General features: G+C 43.4%; 1 protein-coding gene across 7 annotated transcripts in view; it reads left to right on the top strand.

Annotated features, from left to right (window-relative positions):
• The window catches only part of LOC137369340 (inorganic pyrophosphatase-like), a 76,429-nt gene that overhangs the window by 28,504 nt on the left and 26,402 nt on the right, over window positions 1–21,523 (top strand). For 5 of the 7 annotated variants that reach the window (XM_068030407.1, XM_068030405.1, XM_068030404.1 and 2 more), the window contains 2 exons: window positions 5,016–5,102; window positions 14,894–15,020. In XM_068030407.1, the coding sequence (XP_067886508.1) occupies window positions 5,016–5,102; window positions 14,894–15,020 (214 nt within the window). Of the gene's footprint in view, window positions 1–5,012; window positions 5,103–14,893; window positions 15,021–21,523 lie in introns of all 7 variants that reach the window. The other 2 variants (XM_068030406.1, XM_068030403.1) reach the window with 1 other exon arrangement.

Below are 21,523 nucleotides of genomic sequence, written 5' to 3'. Positions count from 1 at the left end.
CTGGCCTGACCCACTACACAGTCAGGGAAACTGCAAAAGGCCGTCTCATGTCACCCACCTTTCTGACCTCCTGCGGTCTTTCTTTCACTACTGGGGGCACTGCCACCTTCACCCCTGCCAGATCATTACCCAGGAGCAGGTCAATTCCGTACACAGGCAAACTAGGGACAATCCCTACAGTCACCAGTCCTGAAACTAGGTTGCACTCCAGGAGCACCTATTGTAAAGGTACAGGCATACACTGCCCTTCACTCCCATTCACCACCATTTTGGTGTTCACTGCACTCCCTGGGAGAAAGGTCAGGCCTTTTCCCGGTAAAAGGGATCTGGTGGCCCCTGTGTCCCTGAGAATCACTATGGACTTGCTTGCCCCACTTGAGGGATGTGGGGTTACTTTCCCTTCAAATACAAAACCCTGATAACCTTCAGGAATCCTATTAACTTCTCCTGCACTGGCCGTAGTAAACTTCCTGGTTTGCACTGTTACTGCAGTCAAAGCCACAGCTTGTTCTGTGTTTTCCATCAGGGTCCCATCTGCACTTAGCAGGTGTGCCCTGATTAACCCTCCTGGTTTCCCCTTTAGTTTCCAGCAGTCAGCTTTTAAATGCCCTGCTTTATTACATGGGAAGGGCATAGGTCTCCGGGTCACTCTTGTTCACAGCACCTTCCTTTTTGACTGGAGGAAGACCCCCTGTGTCTCCTGCTTTCCTTTCTCTTCCAGGACTGCCTGGGCTTCTATCACCTTCCCACCTTTTGTCCGTTTCGGATTTGTGGGGGTGATCAGGAAAGGTTCGCCCCTGGGAAACCGGCTTTTAAATTCAAGCAAATTCTTCGGCAAGAACGACTGCTTGCCGGGCTCCCTGAACCCACTGCTTCTCTACATGGGTTTTTATTGCGAATGGGAGAGAGTTTTTAAATTCCTCTGACAGGATTACTTCTCTGAGAGTCTCATAGCTGAGTTGTATTTTTAAAGCCCTCAGCCACTGGTCAAAAGCCAGCTGCTTGCTTCTTTCAAACTTCAGATAAGTTTGATTGGCTTGCTTTTTGAGGGTTCTAAACTTTTGGCGATAGGCTTTGGGTACTAATTCATATGCCCCAAGGATAGCATTTCTGTTCATAATGGTCAGTTCATAATTGGTGGGATGAACTCTTATCTGGCAACAAGGAATAAACCTCATGGGTTTTTCCAGTTAGTTTGCTTTGTAATAAAAGAGACCAGGTCTCAGCTGGCCATTTTAGCTGCCTTGCCAGTTTCTCAAATGACACAAAGAACGCTTCCACATCTTCCTCATTGAATTTTGGAATTAATTGAGAGAGTTTTTGCAATTTCGTACCCAGCCCTGGATTATGTTCCTCCATCACAACATTATGTTCCTCCATATTGGCTATGCTTTCACTGGGGTTACTCTGTCGCCCACTAACTAACTCAAGCCGCCGTAACTCTCTTCACATTCCTTCCAGAGTATTTCTCTCTCTGTCTCTCTCCTCTCTCTCTCTCTCTCATTCCTTCTCGTGTCTTTACACAGTTTACCATTGGAATATTTTCACTGCTTAGTTGATTAGACACTATTTTTGGTTCTGTATCCATGCCTTAATTTTGCCTTGATAATGCTGCTACTGCTTCTTATTGGTCTTGTTCTTAGAGCATCAGTGAATACAAAGAGCAAGGCTTTCCTGACCATCGGAAAAGGAAATAGGGTGCTGTTACTGGTACTGTGGATCCAAGATCACTCTGCTGTTATAGCAACATTGAGAGGAATAGTATCAATAAAAGGAAGCTTAGCAGCAGGATTGGGGACAGGCGAAATATAGGAAATGGAGAGATAGGAAGAATATTAACGGCACGCAATGGTGAGTGAGGGGCTCTTAGAATTGCAGAGTATGTGCAGAGAATGTAAGTATGAGGGTGACTGACCTTTCTCTTCAATTTACATTTGTTTCAAAATATTACATTGGAAGGAGTGTTATGCAGTGAGTCCAAAGATAGGGAGCATATTCTGTTCCTCAGTCCTATCGTCTATCAAATTTATGTTTAATTTGTTCTCAGAATGTGGCCAATGCTGGCAAGGTCATATTTATCGCCCATCCCAAATTGCTCTGAGAGGATGGTGATGGACCATTTCCTTGGAGCTGCTGCAGTCCTTGTGCTGCAGGCATTTTCATGCTGGTATGTGGTAAGGAATTCAAGGTTATTGCCCTAGTGACAATGAAGGAACTGTGATATACATCCCTAGCCAGGATGATATGAGAGTTGGAGGGAAGCTTGAAGGTGAAGATATTCCTACGACATTGATGCTGTTGACCTTCTTGGCACTAGATGCTGCAGAAGAAGAATATGCTGTTGAAGTAAGTTTGGTGCGTTGCTGCAGTGCATTTTGTAGATTATACTTCATAGAATGGTTACATCAGAGAAAGAGACCTTTATGCCTGTCATGTCCATGCCAGCTCTCTGCAAGAGCAGCTCACCTAGTCCCACTCCCCCACCTTTCCCCCGTAGCCCTACAAATTTTTTTCTCTTCAGATAATTATCCAATTCCTTTGAAGGCCTCGATTGAATGTGTCTCCACCACACTGTCTGGCAGTGCATTCCAGATCCTAACCACTCATTACGTAAAATAAATGTCCTACTGTTCCTGTTGTTTCTTTTGCCAGTCACCTTAAATCAGTGTCCTCTCTTTCTAGAAACATAGAAAATAGGAGCAGGAGTAGGCCATTCAGTCCATTGGGCCTGCTCCGCCATTCAAAAAAGATCATGGCTGATCGTCTAATTCAGTACCCTGTTCCCACTTTCTCCTCAAATCCCTTGATCCCTTTGGCATTAAGAAATATATCTATCTCCTTCTTGAATATATTTAATGACTTGGCCTCCACTGCCTTCTGTGGTAGAGAATTCCACAGGTTCACCACCCTCTGAGTGAAGAAATTTCTCCTCTTCTCTCTTCTAAATGGCATACCCCATATCTTGAGATTGTGACCCCTAGTTCTGGACTTCTGAGTCATCGGGAACAACCTCTCAATCCTTCTGCCAATGGGAACAGTTTCTCCCTATTTACTCTGTCCAGACCCCTCATGATTTTGAACATCTCTATCAAATCTCCTCTTAATCTTCTCTTCTCCAAGGAGAACTGTCCCAGTTTCTCCAATCTGTCCACGTAACTGAAGTTCCTCATCCCTGAAACCATTTTTGTGAATCTTTTCTGCACTCTCTCTAATGCCTTCACAACTTTCCTAAAGTGTGATGTCCAAAACTGGACACAATACTCCAGCTGAGGCCGAGCCAGTGTTTTATACAGATTCATCATCATTTTGTTGCTTTTGTATTCTATGTCCCTATTCATAAAACCCAGGATCCCATATGCTTTAACCACTTTCTTAACCTGCCCTGCCACCTTCAGTGTTTTGTGCACATATACCCCCAGATCCCTCTGCTCCTGCACCCCCTTTAGAATTGTATTCTTTTATTTTATATTGCCTTTCCTCATTTTTTCTACCAAAATGTATCACTTCACATTTCTCTGCGTTAAATTTCATTTGCCACTTGTCCACCTATTCCACCAGCCTGTCTATGTCCTCTTGAAGCTTAGCACTATCCACCTCACGGTTTACAGTACTTCCAATATTTAGTGGTAGCACAATGCACTGGTGACTAAGGAGGTGAATTTTGAATCCTGTGACAGAGGCTTCCTGAATGATGTTGAGTTTCTTGAGTGTTGTTGCCTCAGCATCCAACCAGGTAACTAGAGACCACTGCTTCACACTCCTGACATAAGTTTTATGGGTGGTGGACTGTATCTGAGGGGTCATCAGGTAAGTCACAGAGGGCCAACTATCTGCCCTTCCCTCGTAGCCATGGTAGTGTTACAGCTGGCGATAGGCATCCTGGCAAAAATGAGTGACCTTCCAATGTAATTAAGTACTGATAGAAATATCCTGGGCACACTGGCCCTGGAGCACAGGATCTAACTTATATTTTTCCAGAGGGCCCAGTATTCTTGAGCCCACTCTGAAGTGCACCCAACAATGGTGCTGAAATACTGGCAACATTCCTCTCAACTAGTTTGGAATAGGAAAACTGATAGATTTTTTTTACAACGGTTGACTGGATTTAGGCTTCACCACTGAAGCTGGTAAGACGGAAGAGGTATTTTACAGAGCAAAGGGACCATTTAGCGATCCTATAAATATATCATGGGAGGAGATAGGAGATAGGAGGGAAGGGAATGGTGGGAGGGGATAAAGACGGAAGGGAACAGGATAGGATTTGATGGGAAGAACATAACAAGAAAAAGGAGCAGGAGAAGGCCCTAAGGCCTCTTGAGCCTGCTCCGCCATTCATTAAGATCATGGCTGATCTGATCTTAGCCTCAACTCCACTTTCCTTCCTTTTCCTCATAACCTGTGGCACCCTACACTTCAAAGGCTTTTTCACTTTTTTTGAGGGACATGGTTGTTTCCTTTTGTTTTTGCAATAGGATTTTTTTTGTGTGACGGTGGAGTCATGTGTATTTGATAAGTGTTTAAACATTTATGGATTAGTTGCTTTTCAGTTATGTGCAATTTGAATTGACCTGCTTTGTGCCCTGCACTCACATCAGATTTTTCCCATTTCTTGCAGACTAGAGGCAGTTTACCAAGTAAATCGGACCTGTTTCCATGCTCTGTGGATCCATCAGAAACATTGTCACATCCTACTGAAATGTCAGACATTTACATAAATATTTATAAAAGCAGATTGAGAAAGTAAAAATGAAGCAATAAAAAAATTAAATTGTTGAAGTTAGGATGTGAAAACAAAATGTTAAAATATGAAGGATATTTCATGACCAATTTTATTAAATGGGATCCTGGGATTTTCAGTGATGTTTTGTGTTTCATGAATCTGTCTGTTCTTCCATTTGAACTAAAACTCTAATATTTTGTTTACAGCTACACTGGGATGTGCAGTATGGCCATTGGAAGAGTCATCCTTATTTGATTTAAATCATTAACATTGAGATTTTCTTTTGCTTCAGCAGACTTGGGAAGATCCCTGTCACAAGGATCCCTGTACAAACTGTGGTGGTGATAATGATCCAATTGATGTTTGTGACATTGGATCAAGGGTTAGTTTTTCGAGCATTTTGTTACTTAACCAAACTAATTTCCAGGAATCATGCTGGACTGGTATTCCAATGGATGTTAATGCACAGCCAGGTGATAAATGACCAGGAAATTTCACTAATAAGTTAGCTAGAAGTTAACCATGGCTCAGTGGTGGCTATTTCATCTGAGTTGTGGGTTCAGGTTCCACTCTAGAGACAACAGCACATTTTAGTGCAGTACTGAGGGAGTGCTGCACTGTTGCATGTGGCGTCTTTCCGATGAAGCGTTAAACCAAGGCTTTGTCTGCCCTCTCAGGCTGACGTAAAGATTCCATAGCACTATGTCGAAGAAGAACTGAGAAATTCTCCCTGGTATCCTGAACTATATTTATCTTTCAGCCAACATCACTAAAACAGATCTGGTTATTTATCCCATTGCTTTTTGTGGGGACCTTGCTGTGCAGACATTGGCTGCCATGTTTCCTACATTATAACCGTGACTACACTTCAAGAGTCCTTCCTTAGTTGTAAAACGCTTTGGGACATCCTAAGGTCATGAAAGGCGCCTTATAAATCTTTCAAGTCTTTGCTCTTAGAAGTTAAATATTTTGAAGATGAGTCCAATTAGAGATATGCTCTTTATGTAGAAAGGGAATAAAAAATACAGGGATATAGTGAGAACTTAGTTGAAATCAACATTAAAAGCCACAAAGTAAGGGTTAAAGGGTCAATTTTAGGGATATTCGAGTCAGACATTGAGGAGAGGGTGAACTAGACATGGGGAGTGTTAGTGTCAAAGCTAGGCTTTGAAAGAAACAGACACAGTAATGTTGTTGTCAAATCATCATTACCTTACATCATGCACGGCAAAAGGAAGCCTGCCACCAATCAGAAAATGGATTAGTCAAACAAAACCATGTTGTATATTTCCATTGCTGTTGTTCAGTCATTGGAGAAAAAGCCTTAACTCAAATCCTAATTTACAACCTCGCAATTAGGGTTTGTGAAGGAGCAGTTATATTTACCTGAATAATATTCAATAGAGGATAATTCTGTCTAATATCTCCAATTGCAAAACTCACTGCAAAATGAAGAACAAGTAAAAAAGATTGTTTTTTTAAATGGGTTTATAACGCTTCCAGCATTCCGGATGACTACATCTGCAGGAAGTGTACCCAGTTGCAGCTCCTCACAGAACACATGGATCGGTTGGAGCGGCAACTGGATGCGCTTAGGAGCATGCAGGTGGCGGAAAGCATCATAGACAGGAGTTTTAGGGAAGTGGTTACACCCAAGGTGCAGGCAGATAGATGGGTGACTGCTAGAAGGGGCAGGCAGTCAGTGCAGGAATCCCCTGTGGCTATCCCCCTCTCTAACAAGTATACCGTTTTGGATACTACTGGGGGGGATGGCCTATCAGGGGAAAACAACAGCAGCAGCCAGAGCAGTGGCACCACGGCTGGCACTGTTGTTCAGGGAGGAACAAAGCGCAGAAGAGCAATAGTTATAGGGGACTCTATAGTCAGGGGCACAGATAGGCGCTTCTGTGGACGTGAAAGAGACTCCAGGATGGTATGTTGCCTCCCTGGTGCCAGGGTCAAGGATGTCTCTGAACGGACAGGGGGCATTCTGAAGGGGGAGGGTGAACAGCCAGAGGTTGTGGTACACATCGGTACCAACGACATAGGCAGGAAGAGTGACGAGGTCCTGCAGGGGGAGTTTAGGGAGTTAGGTAGAAAGTTAAAAGACAGGACCTCTAGGGTTGTAATCTCGGGATTACTCCCTGTACTACGTGCCAGTGAGGCTAGAAATAGGAAGATAGTGCAGCTAAACACGTGGCTGAACAGCTGGTGTAGAAGGGAGGGTTTCAGATATCTGGATCATTGGGATCTCTTCAGGGACAGGTGGGACCTGTACAAGAAGGACGGGTTGCATCTAAACTGGAGGGGCACAAATATCCTTGCTGCGAGGTTTGCTAGCGTCACTCGGGAGGGTTTAAACTAGTGTGGCAGAGGGCTGGGAACCAGAGCAGTAGGACAGCAGGTGAAATAAATGAGGGGGAACTAGTAAATAAGACCAGGAAGACTAAGAGGAAGAGCAGGTAGGGAGATGTTGCTGAGCACAGCGGGACTGGTGGTCTGAAGTGCATTTGTTTCAATGCGAGAAGTATAACAGGTAAGGCAGATGAACTTAGAGCTTGGATTAGTACTTGGAACTATAATGTTGTTGCTATTACAGAGACTTGGTTGAGGGAAGGCCAGGATTGGCAGCTAAATGTTCCAGGATTTAGAAGCTTCAGGCGGGATAGAGGGGGATGTAAAAGGGGTGGGGGAGTTGCATTACTGGTTAAGGAGAATATCACAGCTGTACTGCGGGAGGACACCTCGGAGGGGTCATGCAGCAAGGCAATATGGGTAGAGCTCAGGAATAGGAAGGGTGCAGTCACGATGTTGGGGGTTTACTACAGGCTTCCCAACAGCCAGGGAGGTAGAGGAGCAGATATGTAGACAGATTTTGGAAAGATGTAAAGGTAACAGGGTTGTCGTGGTGGGTGATTTTAACTTCCCCTATATTGACTGGGACTCACTTAGTGCTAGGGGCTTGGATGGGGCAGAATTTGTAAGGAGCATCCAGGAGGGCTTCTTGAAACAATATGTAGATAGTCCAACTAGGGATGGGGCCATTCTGGACCTGGTATTGGGGAATGAGCCCAGCCAGGTGGTCTAAGTTTCAGTAGGGGAGCATTTCGGGAACAGTGACCATAATTCCATAAGTTTTAAGATACTTGTGGATAAGGATAAGAGTAGTCCTCGGGTGAAGGTGCTAAATTGGGGGAAGGCTAATTATAACAATATTAGGCAGGAACTGAAGAATTTAGATTGGGGGCGGCTGTTTGAGGGTATATCAATATCTGACATGTGGGAGTCTTTCAAACGTCAGTCGATTAGAATCCAGGATCAGCATGTTCCTGTGAGGAAGAAGGATAAGTTTGACATGTTTCGGGACCCTTGGATAACGCGGGATGTTGTGAGCCTCATCAAAAGGAAAAAGGAAGCATTCGTAAGGGCTGGAAAGCTAGGAACAGACGAAGCCCTTGAGGAATATAAAGACAGTAGGAAGGAAGTTAAGCAAGGAGTCAGGAGGGCTAAAAGGGGTCATGAAAAGTTATTGGCAAACAGGATTAAGGAAATTCCCAAGGCTTTTTATACGTATATAAAGAGCAAGAGGGTAACTAGGGAAAGGGTTGGCCCACTTAAGGACAGAGGAGGGATTCTTTGTGTGGAGCCAGAGGAAATGGGCGAGGTACTAAATGAGTACTTTGCATCAGTATTCACCAAAGAGAAGGGCTTGATGGATGATGAGCCTAGGGAAGGGAGTGCAGATAGTCTCGGTCATGTCGTTATCAAAAAGGAGGAGGTGTTGGGCGTCTTGCAAAGCATTAAGGTAGATTAGTCCCCAGGGCCTGATGGGATCTACCCCAGAATACTGAGGGAGGCAAGGGAAGAAATTGCTGGGGCCTTGACAGAAATCTTTGCATCCTCATTGGCTACAGGTGAGGTCCCAGAGGACTGGAGAAAAGCCAATGTTGTTCCTTTGTTTAAGAAGGGTAGCAAGAGTAATCCAGGAAATTATAGGCCGGTGAGCCTTACGTCAGTGGTAGGGAATTTATTAGAGAGGATTCTTCGGGACAGGATTTACTCCCATTTGGAAACAAACGAACTTATTAGCGAGAGGCAGCATGGTTTTGTGAAGGGGAGGTCGTGTCTCACTAACTTGAGTTTTTTGAGGAAGTGACGAAGATGATTGATGAAGGAAGGGCAGTGGATGTTATCTAAATGGACTTCAGTAAAGCCTTTGACAAGGTCCCTCATGGCAGACTGGTACAAAAGGTGAAATCACCCGGGATCAGAGGTGAGCTGACAAGATGGATACAGAACTGGCTCGGTCATAGAAGACAGAGGGTAGCAGTGGAAGGGTGCTTTTCTGAATGGAGGGCTGTGACTAATGGTGTTCCACAGGGATCAGTGCTGTGACCTTTGCTGTTTGTAGTATATATAAATGATTTGGAGGAAAATGTAGCTGGTCTGATTAGTAAGTTTGCAGACGACACAAAGGTTGGTGGAGTTGCGGATAGCGATGAGGATTGTCAGAGGATACAGCAGGATATAGAACGGTTGGAGACTTGGGCGGAGAAATGGCAGATGGAGTTTAATCCGGACAAATGTGAGGTAATGCATTTTGGAAGGTCTAATCAGGTGGGATGTATACAGTAAATGGCAGAACCCTTAGGAGTATTGACAGGCAGAGAGATCTGGGCGTGCAGGTCCACAGGTCACTGAAAGTGGCAACGCAGGTGGATAAAGTAGTCAAGAAGGCACACGGCATGCTTGCCTTCATCGGTCGGGGCATAGAGTATAAAAATTGGTAAGTCCTGCTGCAGCTGTACAGAACTTCTGTTGGGCCATACTTAGAATATTGCGTGCAATTCTGGTCACCACACTACCAGAAGGACGTGGAGGCTTTGGAGAGGGTACAGAAGAGGTTTACCAGGATGTTGCCTGGTCTGGAGGGCATTAGCTATGAGGAGAGGTTGGATAAACTCGGATTGTTTTCACTGGAACGACAGAGGTGGAGGGGCGACATGATAGAGGTTTACAAAGTTATGAGCGGCACAGACAGAGTGGATCGTCAGAAGCTTTTTCCCAGGGTGCAAGAGTCAGTTACTAGGGGACATAGGTTTAAGGTGAGAGGGGCAACGTTTAGAGGGGATGTGCGAGGCAAGTTCTTTACACAGAGGGCGGTGAGTGCCTGGAACCTGCTGCCGGGGGAGGTGGTGGAAGCAGGTACGATAGCGACGTTTAAGAGGCATCTTGACAAATACATAAATAAGATGAGAATAGAGGGATACGGTCCCCGGAAGTGCAGAAGGTTTTAGTTTAGGCAGGCATCAAGATCGGCGCAGGCTTGGAGGGCCGAATGGCCTGTTCCTGTGTTGTACTATTCTTTGTTCGATGTTCTTTGAGTCATACCTCCTTTCGTTCCCTCGTTATCTTCTCCTTGGGCCACGCACTCCTTGTCGAGAGTTGAGTCTCTTTTGGGAGATGCATAAGAGCTGTCTATTGATAACCGTTCCTGGTGTCATGAGCCGAGTTCAGGAAAGTAGCAATGTGGCAGGCATGGACATAATTCCATAACCCCCCCACTCCATCTTTCACACCGTGGTGCTGCATGTTTGAGTTCCATCACATGTTCCATCAAAAGCCATATTTATTACCTTGTGGGAAGTTTCAAAATTCCCAAAAGCAATGACAAAGTAACATTTTTATTTTTGTGGTACGCTATTGTGTTCTGATTATTCGTTAAATACCAGATATTTGTTAAAGGTGGGTTATTTTTAATAATTCTCCTTTTCAGTGCTCAAGATAGCTGGTGAATCCTCTTGTTTGTCGAATATGTTTGAATGAAGGATACTCTGTAGCTTATGTGTTACTTTTTTGGCAATTTGCTGCCACAGAGGTGTTTTTTTTCAACAAATGGTCTGCCAAGTGAAAGTTATACTTAAGCCTGATTTTGCAGAACCATGCTCCTGGCACAGAATCCCCTGCAAAAACCCATCTCCAAAACTTACTGAGTGTATTCCTGTGATTTCCTATCCTTTAAAAAAAAATTGAATAGAAAATTGTGCATCGTAATTTCTTGATTTGCATTGACGGGAATAGCTCCATGCCAGGCATCTAATTCAGTAAAATCAGCTCCAATGTTATTATCCCTTATGTTATACTTTCCTATAAACCACAATCACACTTTGACTATTTCAAGAACTTCTCTCAAAGTAGAGGCTGCATCATTAAGCTGCTTGTGATTGATGAAATCCTCTTTTGCAAAGCCCTCTAAAAGGTTTGTGTTTATGATGGTCTGTGCAATTTCTGTGCTGGTAAAGACTTGCATGGATATAGTGCCTTTTGCAATTTCAGGTCATCTCCAATCACTTACTTTTTAAAAGTAGTCACTGTTCTAGGAAACAGCAGCCAAATTTTCACACAAACAACAATGTGATAATGACCAAATAATCTACTTTTGGTGATGTTGGTTGAGGGATAAATCTTGGCCAGAACTCCCCCTACCCTTCTAAATAGAGCCATGGCACTTTTATGCCCCCTGAGAGGGCAGATGGGGTCTTGGCTTAACTTCTCATATGAAAGTTGACACCTTTGACAGTGCAGCACTCCCTCAGATCTAGACAGGTGTCAGCCTGGATTATGTGCTCAAGTCTCTGAAGTGGGGCTTGAATTCACAACCTTCTGACACAAAGTGGAGATTGCTCCCACTGAGCTACTGCTGATACCAAAATATCTGAAGCAAAGTTGTCACGCTGCCTGCAACAATTCAGAAACAGGGTAGGTATATGTGAGAACATAGAACAGTACAGCACAGTACAGGCCCTTCAGCCCACGATGTTGTGCCGAACCTTTAACCTACTCTAAACTAACTACCTACCCTTCATTCTACTATCATCCATGTACCTATCCAAGAGTCGCTTAAATGCCCCTAATGTATATGCTTCTACTACCACCACTGGCAGTGCATTCCACGCACCCACCACTCTCTGTGTAAAGAACCTACCTCTGACATCTCCCCGAAACCTTCCTCCAATCACCTTAAAATTATGCCCCCTGGTGATAGCCCTTTCCACCCTGGGAAAAAGTCTCTGGCTATCCACTCTCTCTATGCCTCTCATCATCTTGTACCCCTCTATCAAGTCACCTCTCATCCTTCTTTGCTCCAATGAGAAAAGCCCTAGCTCCCTCAATCTTTCTTCGTAGGACATGCCCTCCAGTCCAGGCAGCATCCTGGTAAATCTCCTCTGCACCCTCGCTAAAGCTTCCACATCCTTCCTATAATGAGGCGACCAGAACTGAACACAATATTCCAAGTGTGGTCGAACCAGGGCTTTATAGAGCTGCAGCATAACCTCGCGGCTCTTAAACTCAATCCCCCTGTTAATGAAAGCCAACACACCATACGCCTTCTTAACAACCCTATCAACTTGGGTGGCAACTTTGAGCGATCTATGGACATGGACCCCAAGATCCCTCTGTTCCTCCACACTACCAAGAATCCTGTCTTTAAGCCTGTATTCCGCATTCAAATGCGACCTTCCAAAATGAATCACTTCACACTTTTCCAGGTTGAACTCCATCTGCCACTTCTCAGCCCAGCTCTGCATCCTGTCAATGTCCCGTTGCAACCTACAACAGCCTTCCACACTATCCACAACTCCAGCAACCTTCGTGTCATCGGCAAACTTGCTAACCCAGCCTTCCACTTCCTCATCCAAGTCATTTATAAAAATCACAAAGAGCAGAGGTCCCAGAACAGATCCTTGTGGAACACCACTGGTCACCGAGCTCCATGCTGAATACTTTCCATCTACTACCACCCTCTGACTTCTATGGGCCAGCCAATTTTGTATCCAGACAGCCAACTTTCCCTGAATCCCATGCCTCCTTACTTTCTGAATGAGCCTACCATGGGGAACCTTATCAAACGCCTTGCTAAAATCCATATACACCACATCCACTGCTCTTCCTTCATCAATGTGTTTTGTCACATCTTCAAAGAATTCAATAAGGCTTGTGAGGCATGACCTGCCCCTGACAAAGCCATGCTGACTGTCTAATCAAACCATGCTTTTCCAAATAATCATAAATCCTGTCTCTCAGAATCCTCTCCAATAATTTGCCCAAATCATGCTTTTCCAAATAATCATAAATCCTGTCTCTCAGAATCCTCTCCAATAATTTGCCCACTACCAACATAAGACTGACTGGTCTATAATTCCCAGGGTTATCCCTATTCCCTTTCTTGAACAAGGGAACAACATTTGCCACCCTCCAATCATCTGACACTACTCCAGTGTCCTCATATCATTCATAATTTCCAGCACATCCTCCCTCTTAACCTCAACCTGTTCGAGCATATCAGCCTGTTCCACGCTGTCCTCACAAACGACCAGGTCCCTCTCCCTAGTAAATACTGAAGCAAAGTATTCATTTAGGACCTCCCCTACCTCCTCCGACTCCAGGCACAAGTTCCACTATCCCTGATCGGCCCTACCCTCACTCTGGCCATCCTCTTGTTCCTCACTTAAGTGTAGAACGCCTTGGGATTTTCCTTAATCCTACCCGCCAAGACTTTTTCATGTCCCCTTCTAGCTCTCCTAAGTCCATTCTTCAGTTCCTTCCTGGCTACCTTGTAACCCTCTAGAGCCCTTGCTTCCTCAACCTTAAGTAAGCTTCCTTCTTCCTCTAGACTAGCTGTTCCACATCTCGTCATCCAAGGTTCCTTCACCCTACCATCCCTTCCCTGCCTCATCGGGACAAACCTATCCAGCAGTCGCAGCAAGTGCTCCCTAAACAACCTCCACATTTCTGTCATGCATTTCCCTGAGAACATCTGTTCCCAATTTATGCTCCCCAGTTCCTGCCTAATAGCATTGTAATTCCCCCTCCCCCAATTAAATATTTTCCCATCCCGTCTGCTCCTGTCCCTCTCCATGACTATAGTAAAGGTCAGGGAGTTGTGATCACTATCACCGAAATGCTCTCCCACCGATAGATCTGCCACCTGGCCTGGTTCGTTGCCAAGCACCAAGTCCAACATAGTCTCCCCTCTAGTTGGCCTATCTACATATTGAGTCAGGAAACCTTCCTGGACACACCTGACAAAAACTGCTCCATCCAAACTATTTGCACTAAGGAGGTTCCAATCAATATTAGGGAAGTTGAAGTCACCCATGACAACAACCCTGTTACTTCTGCACCTTTCCAAAATCTGCCTCCCAATCTGTTCCTCCATGTCTCTGTTGCTATTGGGGGGTCTATAGAAAACTCCCAACAAAGCTATGACAGTTGGTGATAAGTATTCTGCTTGTTGACATGCTTGCATGTCCTTTTGTCAACAACTACTTTACCAAAGGAAAATGTTCTGCAGATTTTATCAAAATATTTAATTAAGCTGATTACTTCCTGATTTTTACAGAATCTGAATTAACTAAGAAGGAATGTCAGGTAAAACGTTGGCGAGTAAGTTTAATTTCAAGCATTACTAAACTGTTGATTTTGGCTGGGACGTTGAGTGGAGCGAAAGATGGCTCATACCTCCTAAGGGATGGTTCAGAGCAATAGCAATGAAATCTCAGAACAGTTTGGGCTATGGTAATCTAGGGCCAGAGAGGCTGGGAAAAGTAAGAGGGGCATGACATAATTAAAGGTTAAAAAGATAATGGATTGGAGAATTAACTTCTAAATTCACACTCAAAATGGAGAGGAATATTACTTGAGTTAAATTTTTGCTTAACTTGATAAAAAGTTATGCTTTAAAGTGGGCTATGTTGTACCAATAATGTACCAAAAACAGTTGTCTTGGAATTTAACTTTGTGTTTGGAAATCAAAAGCATGTGGTTCATCTTAGATTGAGATGGTTTAGAATGTTCCTTTCTTGTCCCATATTTAGGTAATTTGTAGCGAGCCCAGGAATTGAGTAGAAAACTTTTATCACTCTATTTAGCTGCTGGTTATATCAGAAGCCGCAATGTGATTTTACTCAGTTTTGTATGAGGATGGACTGTGGTTTAGATTTATTAACTAGTAATTTGGATAATTGAACAGAACTAATGATGCACTTAGATTTACAGCAATTGTAGTCACACCTGAAAATCCTCAGAATGATAGAAATAACAAAGCATTATCTTTAAATTTGCATATACCCTAAATTTAACAGCTGCATATTCCACTTATATTTCTACCAGGTGTGTTCTCGTGGTGAAGTTATTCAGGTGAAAGTCTTGGGAGCTTTGGCTCTTATTGATGAAGGGGAAATGGACTGGAAAATCATTGCTATCAACCTGGAGGACCCGGATGTACAAATGTTTAATGGTAAGTTTAGCTAGTCTATAATGTTTATTGTCGACAACTCTTACAAAGTTAAACAAGCTTTGACCAACGAATAACAATCTTTCTTGTTGTGAGGGAATGCGGAAGTAGGCAGGTGGCTCCAAGATAACACACCTGGTAATGGAAGTTTTGAAGCACTGTCCCCCCTGTTGCAGCACCCCTCTGCCGCAGCATTTGTAATCTGCAAGCCAAATCCAGCAGGTTTGCAGTATTCCAACATACTATTGATGATTAATCAGCCACCATGGCTCACTAATGACTGCTGGAGCGATTGGTCTGTCACCGAGGGCTGAGATTCCGCACATATCGTTGCAACTAACCTTATAAGTCCATGATGTAATGGATCGTGTGACCCTAGCTGGCGGAGCAATGGGAAGCTTACCTCCACCAGCAGTACCCTTAATGCACTAGGGGGTTCCATGGCTCACTTATCCTGCATCTAAACTCTCTGGATTAAAGTAACTGTGTGTGTATCCCTCCAGAAAAAGAGTGTGCACTTCATATCAGGCAAATAGAATCTCTAAACATATAGATTTCTTCGTATCTCGGTCTAGCGGCTTATATCTTGATAATGGATTTCCACACTTGTCAGACACCAAGATAATGGCCACCCTGCCTTAGAAAGGCTGCAGTGAAATTTCAGTATGAGCATCAAAAATAGAAAGAATTGAAATGAACTTACTGCCAAAACAGTATCAATAAGGCATCTAACCTCAGGCCATGGTTTCTTTGTGGCGACAGGCCCACCCGCCGCTCGACTAATTGCAGCAGCAGTGGGATGAGGCTCTTAATTGGGTACTAATTATCCACTTAAGGGCTTCAATTGGCGGCGGGGCAGGAAGGCCGTTCACAGGCTTTCCCATCCTGGACTTAATTTCGGTGGAGGTGGGAAGGTGGCGGGGTTGCTACCCCACCACCATCCCACCCAATTATATGCTCTCCTCACCTTCAGACCTGCTGCGGGGGAGAGCATAGAATTCCCCTATGGATTTGCATACACATGTACAGACAGCCTAATTCTTGCAAGCAATAATCAAATGAAACTGAGTGCAATACCCACACAGCTGCCAGATCCCTCAGAGAAGTGGTACAGCTGAAAACTGGATTTTCCCATAAGCCATATTTTAAGGGTGGCCTACCATCTCCATTGAGATAACACAAATCTGGACCACGGAGTCTCTTGTGATTTTAAGAACAAATACATTTCTAATCAACCACAAGTATTTCTTCATTCTCACTAATGAGTGAAAAACAAAGTCAGTCATTTTGGATTCTGTTCCTTAGGATGTCGCTGTCATTGTAACTGCATTATACCACTTGTAGCATTAAAGTTGAAAGTACAGGAGAATAATCAAAATAATAACAACTAAAGTGTAGACAAATGTAAAATGGCTTTTAGTAAGGCTTTGGCTCCTTGCAGTCCCTTCCATATGTTGTAGTGTCCTGATACCTGAAGACTTTGGCCAGTATTCACCAAGCTTTCAAATTACTGTGTGTACCTCATTTCTTTTCAGTGCGAGCTGCACAAAGAAGTCTGTATAAGTATCCTGTGAATGTGATACAAGTGTTGTGTCCTACACATGGTTAGAGTATGTTCAGCTGTTGCTAAACACAGCTGGTTTTCAAAGGTTGCATTGTCTGAATGATGAGGCTTTTAATTGCAGTTATGGTAGTTCTTCCTTTTCTAAACTGATTGAGTGAAGATGATGTTTAGTCTGAACATGTCTGTCTGTTTATGCAAACAGGGAGCACTAAAACAAGGATTTCACACTCAAAAGTACAGATAATGAAAGAAAGAAACAACTTGCATTTATGTAGGGCCCTTCAAGTCTCAGGACATCCAAAAGTACTTTACAGCTGATTACTTATATTTGAAGTTTAGTCACTGTTGTAAACAAATTCAGCTACCAATTTACACACAGAAAGGTCCACAAATAGCAGTGAGGTAAACGAGCAGATCATTTTTATTTCGTTAACATTTCGGGTCAGTGGCCCCTCTTCGGAACAGAAGAAGGGTCACTGACCCGAAACGTTAACTCTGCTTCTCTCTCCACAGATGCTGCCAGACCTGCTGAGTATTTCCAGCATTTCTTGTTTTTATTTCAGATTTCCAGCATCCGTAGTATTTTGCTTTTATTTTTATTTAGTTGTTGGTTGAGGGATAAATATTGGTCAGTAGACTGAAGAATGGCCCTGCTCTTCTTCGAATAGTGTCGTTGGGACCTTTAAAGTCCACCTGAGTTAGCAGACAGGGCCTCGCTTTAACACTCATCTAAAAGACAGGACCTTTGACAGTACAGGACTCCTTCAGCATTGCACTGAAGCATCAGCCTAAATTATGTGCTCTAGTATCTGGAGTGGGGCTTGAATATGCTGCCACCAAGTCAAATGGTACACTTTTTAAAAAAATCACAAAGTTGACGGTGATTGTACTATGTGCCTTTAATTGTATTAAACGGTAATGGTTACAGAGTAGTGTTTAACTGCCTAAAAAACGATTTTTAGTCATTTGCCATATCCCTGTTGAGCACTTTAAATATTTGCTCATCTTTAAGTGTCATCATCTTCTAGTTCATGTGACACCATGAAGTTTTGGAGCAACATCAACTAAGATAAAGGGGGGTTAATTTAATGAGTGTTATGCTGTGGCTCAGCAAAGGAACATAAGGAGTTCAACATAAATTGTTGTAGCCAGAATCTTAGCCCAAACAAAGCAATTGCTACAATTTTATCAAGTTTAGTTTGGTGATCTATAAAGCTGTGGGAGTTACCAAGCAATTTTCAAGCAAACTGTAATTCGCTCATTTATATATATGACAGACTCTTATTTTCAAATATGATTGAGGTTTACTCAAATGTCTCAGTGACTGTTTTCAGACATGTTTGAAGAGAAGCATTGAACTGGGTGAAGTTGAGAGACTGGTATTCTCGAGATCAGTGTAAGCCTATATCAGCTCTTGCATTGATAAGAATTATAAGGAAAGAAACACTGCAAATAAATAAAAAGTATTTGATATGAGAATAGTGTAATATTAGACTGCAACATCAAGAAGATGAATAGAAATGTTTTCTACTATAAATAGATTGATTTAGTTATTTGCTTGTTCATCTGTTAAAAATAAATTCACTTAATATAATAGATCAATGTAATAAATTAATAATATAATAAATTCACTTAATAAGATCTTATGTTGTGATGCTATTGTTCACTGAAGTCTGGAGACATAAAAGAATTCCAGTAACTAAAAACAATTACAAAGGTTATTGTGTTTATTATCCTGGGCTTGTAATCAAAAATGTATCAATATCAAGGGCAGTGAAGATACCCTCAAAAGCATAGGGAGTCAGCCCTCCTCTCTGAGAGTGATGTAAAATATGTGAACCAAAAATTCTAAAGTAAGGAAATGATAAACTAGCCAAACTTAGAGAAGATAAAACCCCAGATCTGGATAGATTGCATCCGTGCATACTCAAATAAACTAGGAACGAGATAGTAAAGGTAGTATATAACAGAAAAGGGGATAATGCCAGAGCACTAGCTGATGTTATTCATATATTAAAGATGGGTGAGTGAACAAATCCAGGGAACTATAGGTCAGTTAGTTTACCATTGGTGGTAGGAATCTTAATTCAAAGGTCTAATAGAGAAACATCTAGAAACCAAAAATATACTAAAGAATCGTCAGCATGGATTTCTCTCTCCACAGATGCTGAGTATTTCCAGCATTTCTGTTTTTATTTCCGATTTCCAGCATTCACAGTATTTTGCTTTTGTTTCAAAAGTGAAGATCATGCTTAACCAAGCTATTGAATTATTTGAAGATGTAATAGAAATATTAGACAAGGGTAATGTAGTTGATATATATAGGCTGGAAGTTTATGCCCCCAAAAGAGCGGGCTGGTGACGGGTGGGGGGTTGGGCTGGAGAGAGGGTGCGTAAAATGGAGTGGGAGGCTGGGGGGGCCCTTCCCAACCCACTCCACCCTCCACTACCAATTTACGCGGGGCAGAGACGGCGAGAAATGGCCTGCCCACCTCAAGCCAATCAAGACCCTTAAGTGGCCAATTAACTGCCACTTAAGGGCCTCCGCCCACCACCATGGGTACTTTACGTTTGGCTGACGGACTGCTGAGGTCTCAAAAAACCCACCTGAAACTAGGTGGCTTTCTTGCGGGCTGGGGGTGGGGGGGGGGGTGACCTCCTGATCGGGCACCCTGTGCCCCACGGAAGGCCGCCCCCGAAGCCCCAACGCACAACACGCCCGCTGCCCCCCCAGCCAACCCCTCCCCTTGCCTCGCTAGGACACAAACGATTGTCCTCAGCGAAGCCCTAAAAACTTACCTTTCTTCTAAGGCTGTCCTTCATCTTCATCATGAAGCTGGGTTAGTGTCCCAGTGGCGCTGCTGGGACTAAGTGCTGCCAGCCCGTTGATTGACTGGCAGCTCCATTAGGCGGGACTTCCTGCCTCAATGAGGTGGAAGTTCCGCCCAAGACTAGTTAAGGGCCTGGGGAGCGTAAAATTCAGTCTGGATTCCCAGGTGCGCGGAGGAAGGCTCGCCACTGACTTTTCGGTTGGTGGACGGGGATCCCTGCCCATCGTAAAATTCCGGCCGTAGACTTTCAAAAGGCCTTCAATTAGGATACCACATAGTAGACCTGTGACTAAGGTCAGAGCATGTAGAGTCAGGGACAAGAAGCAGAATGGATAGCAAACTCGCTACAAAACAGAAAACAGACAGTAGAGGTAAAGATATTTACTCAGACTGATGGAAGGTGGGAAATGGTGTTCCACAGGGATCAGTGCTGGGACCACTGTTGTTCACCATTTACATAAATGATTTGGACTTTGATTCCAGAGTTATAATACCAAAATTTTAGAATTATCTTAAAGTTAATACTGCGGAGGGTAGCGACAAAATATAATGCTGACAAACTGGCAGAATGGAGATTTAAATGGCAGATTAACTTCAATATAGATAAGTATGAGGTGGCGCATTTTAGGAGGAGAAATAAGGACCTACTCCTCGGAAAATAATAGTCCAAATTAGATAGTGTTGTAGAAGGATCGAGGGGTACAGATACTCAAATCATTGAAAGTGGCAATGCAGGTTACAAATCCGTAAGAAGTGCAAACAAAGCACTAGGGTTTGTTCAATAAAGTTCAAAAGCAGAGCAGCTGTGTTAAATATTTATATAATACCTTGGTTAGACCACAGTTCTGGTCTGCTTATTACAAAAAGGATACAGAAGCACTTGGGAAAGTACAAAAAAAGATTTGCGAGAATAACACAAAGACTGAGAGAGCACAACTATCAAGCAAGACTGACTGTCTGGCACTCCTTTCTTGAGAAACAAGAAGACTGAGGGGTGACCTGGTGGAGGTCCTTAAAATTATGAAGGGGTTTGATAGTGTGAGATGAGGGAGAGTGGGAAGAGGCTCTGTGGGGCATGAATACTGGCATAGTTTGGCCTGTTTCTGTGCTGTAAATTCTATATAATTCTATGTAAAAGAAGAGAAAATGTAACGTGTTCAAACATCTGGAGCTGTCACAGGGCTGCTAAAACCATTATAATACTGCTAACAGTTAATCTACTGGCACAAGTTTGATATCTCAGGTTAACAGATGTTGTGACAGGTGAGTTTAACTAGTATGAGTCTAGTAGTAAAAACAAGAAATGCTGGAAATACTCAGCAGGTCTGGCAGCATCTGTGGAGAGAGAAGCAGAGTTAACATTTCAGGTCAATGGCCCTTCATCAGAACTGACAAATATTAGAATTGTAAAAGGTTTTAAGCAAGTAAAGTGGCGATGGGGCAAGAGATAACAAAAGAGGTGTTGATAGGACAAGGTCACAGAGAATAACTGGCCAGAAGGTCATGGAACAAAGGCAAACGGTATGTTAATGGTGTTTTGAAAGACAAAGCATTAGTACAGAGAGGGTGTTAGTTGACTCTAAAATGAACAGCACCGGCTCCAAGCACAAACATTAAAAAAAACAGTGGGTAGGCACAGTAGAAACAAACTAAAATAAAATAAACAAATAAAAAAGAAAAAAGAACTAAAAATAAAAAGGGGGGGCCTGTCGTGCTCTGAAATTATTGAACTCAAAGTTCAGTCCGACAGACTGTAGCGTGCCTAATCGGTAAATGACGTGCTGTTCCTCGAGCTTGCGTTGATGTTTGCTAGAACACTGCAGCAATTCCAGGACAGAGATGTGAGCATGAGAGCAGGTGGGGGGGGGGGGGGGTGCGCGGGGTGTTGAAATGGCAAGCAACCTGAAGCTCGAGGTCATGCTTACAGACTGAGCGGAGGTGTTCCACAAAGCGGTCACCCAATCTGCGTTTGGTCTCCCCATTGTAGAGGAGACCACATTGTGAGCAGCGAATACAGTATACTAAATTGAAAGAAGTACAAGTAAATTGGTGCTTCACCTGAAAGGAGTGTTTGGGGCCTTGGATAGTGAGGAGAGAGGAGGTAAATGGGC

The sequence above is a fragment of the Heterodontus francisci genome, chromosome 4, assembly GCF_036365525.1.
Source record: "Heterodontus francisci isolate sHetFra1 chromosome 4, sHetFra1.hap1, whole genome shotgun sequence".
Taxonomy (NCBI): domain Eukaryota; kingdom Metazoa; phylum Chordata; class Chondrichthyes; order Heterodontiformes; family Heterodontidae; genus Heterodontus; species Heterodontus francisci.
The sequence above is the reverse complement of the archived record's forward strand: the minus strand, read 5'-3'. Positions and strand labels throughout refer to the sequence as shown.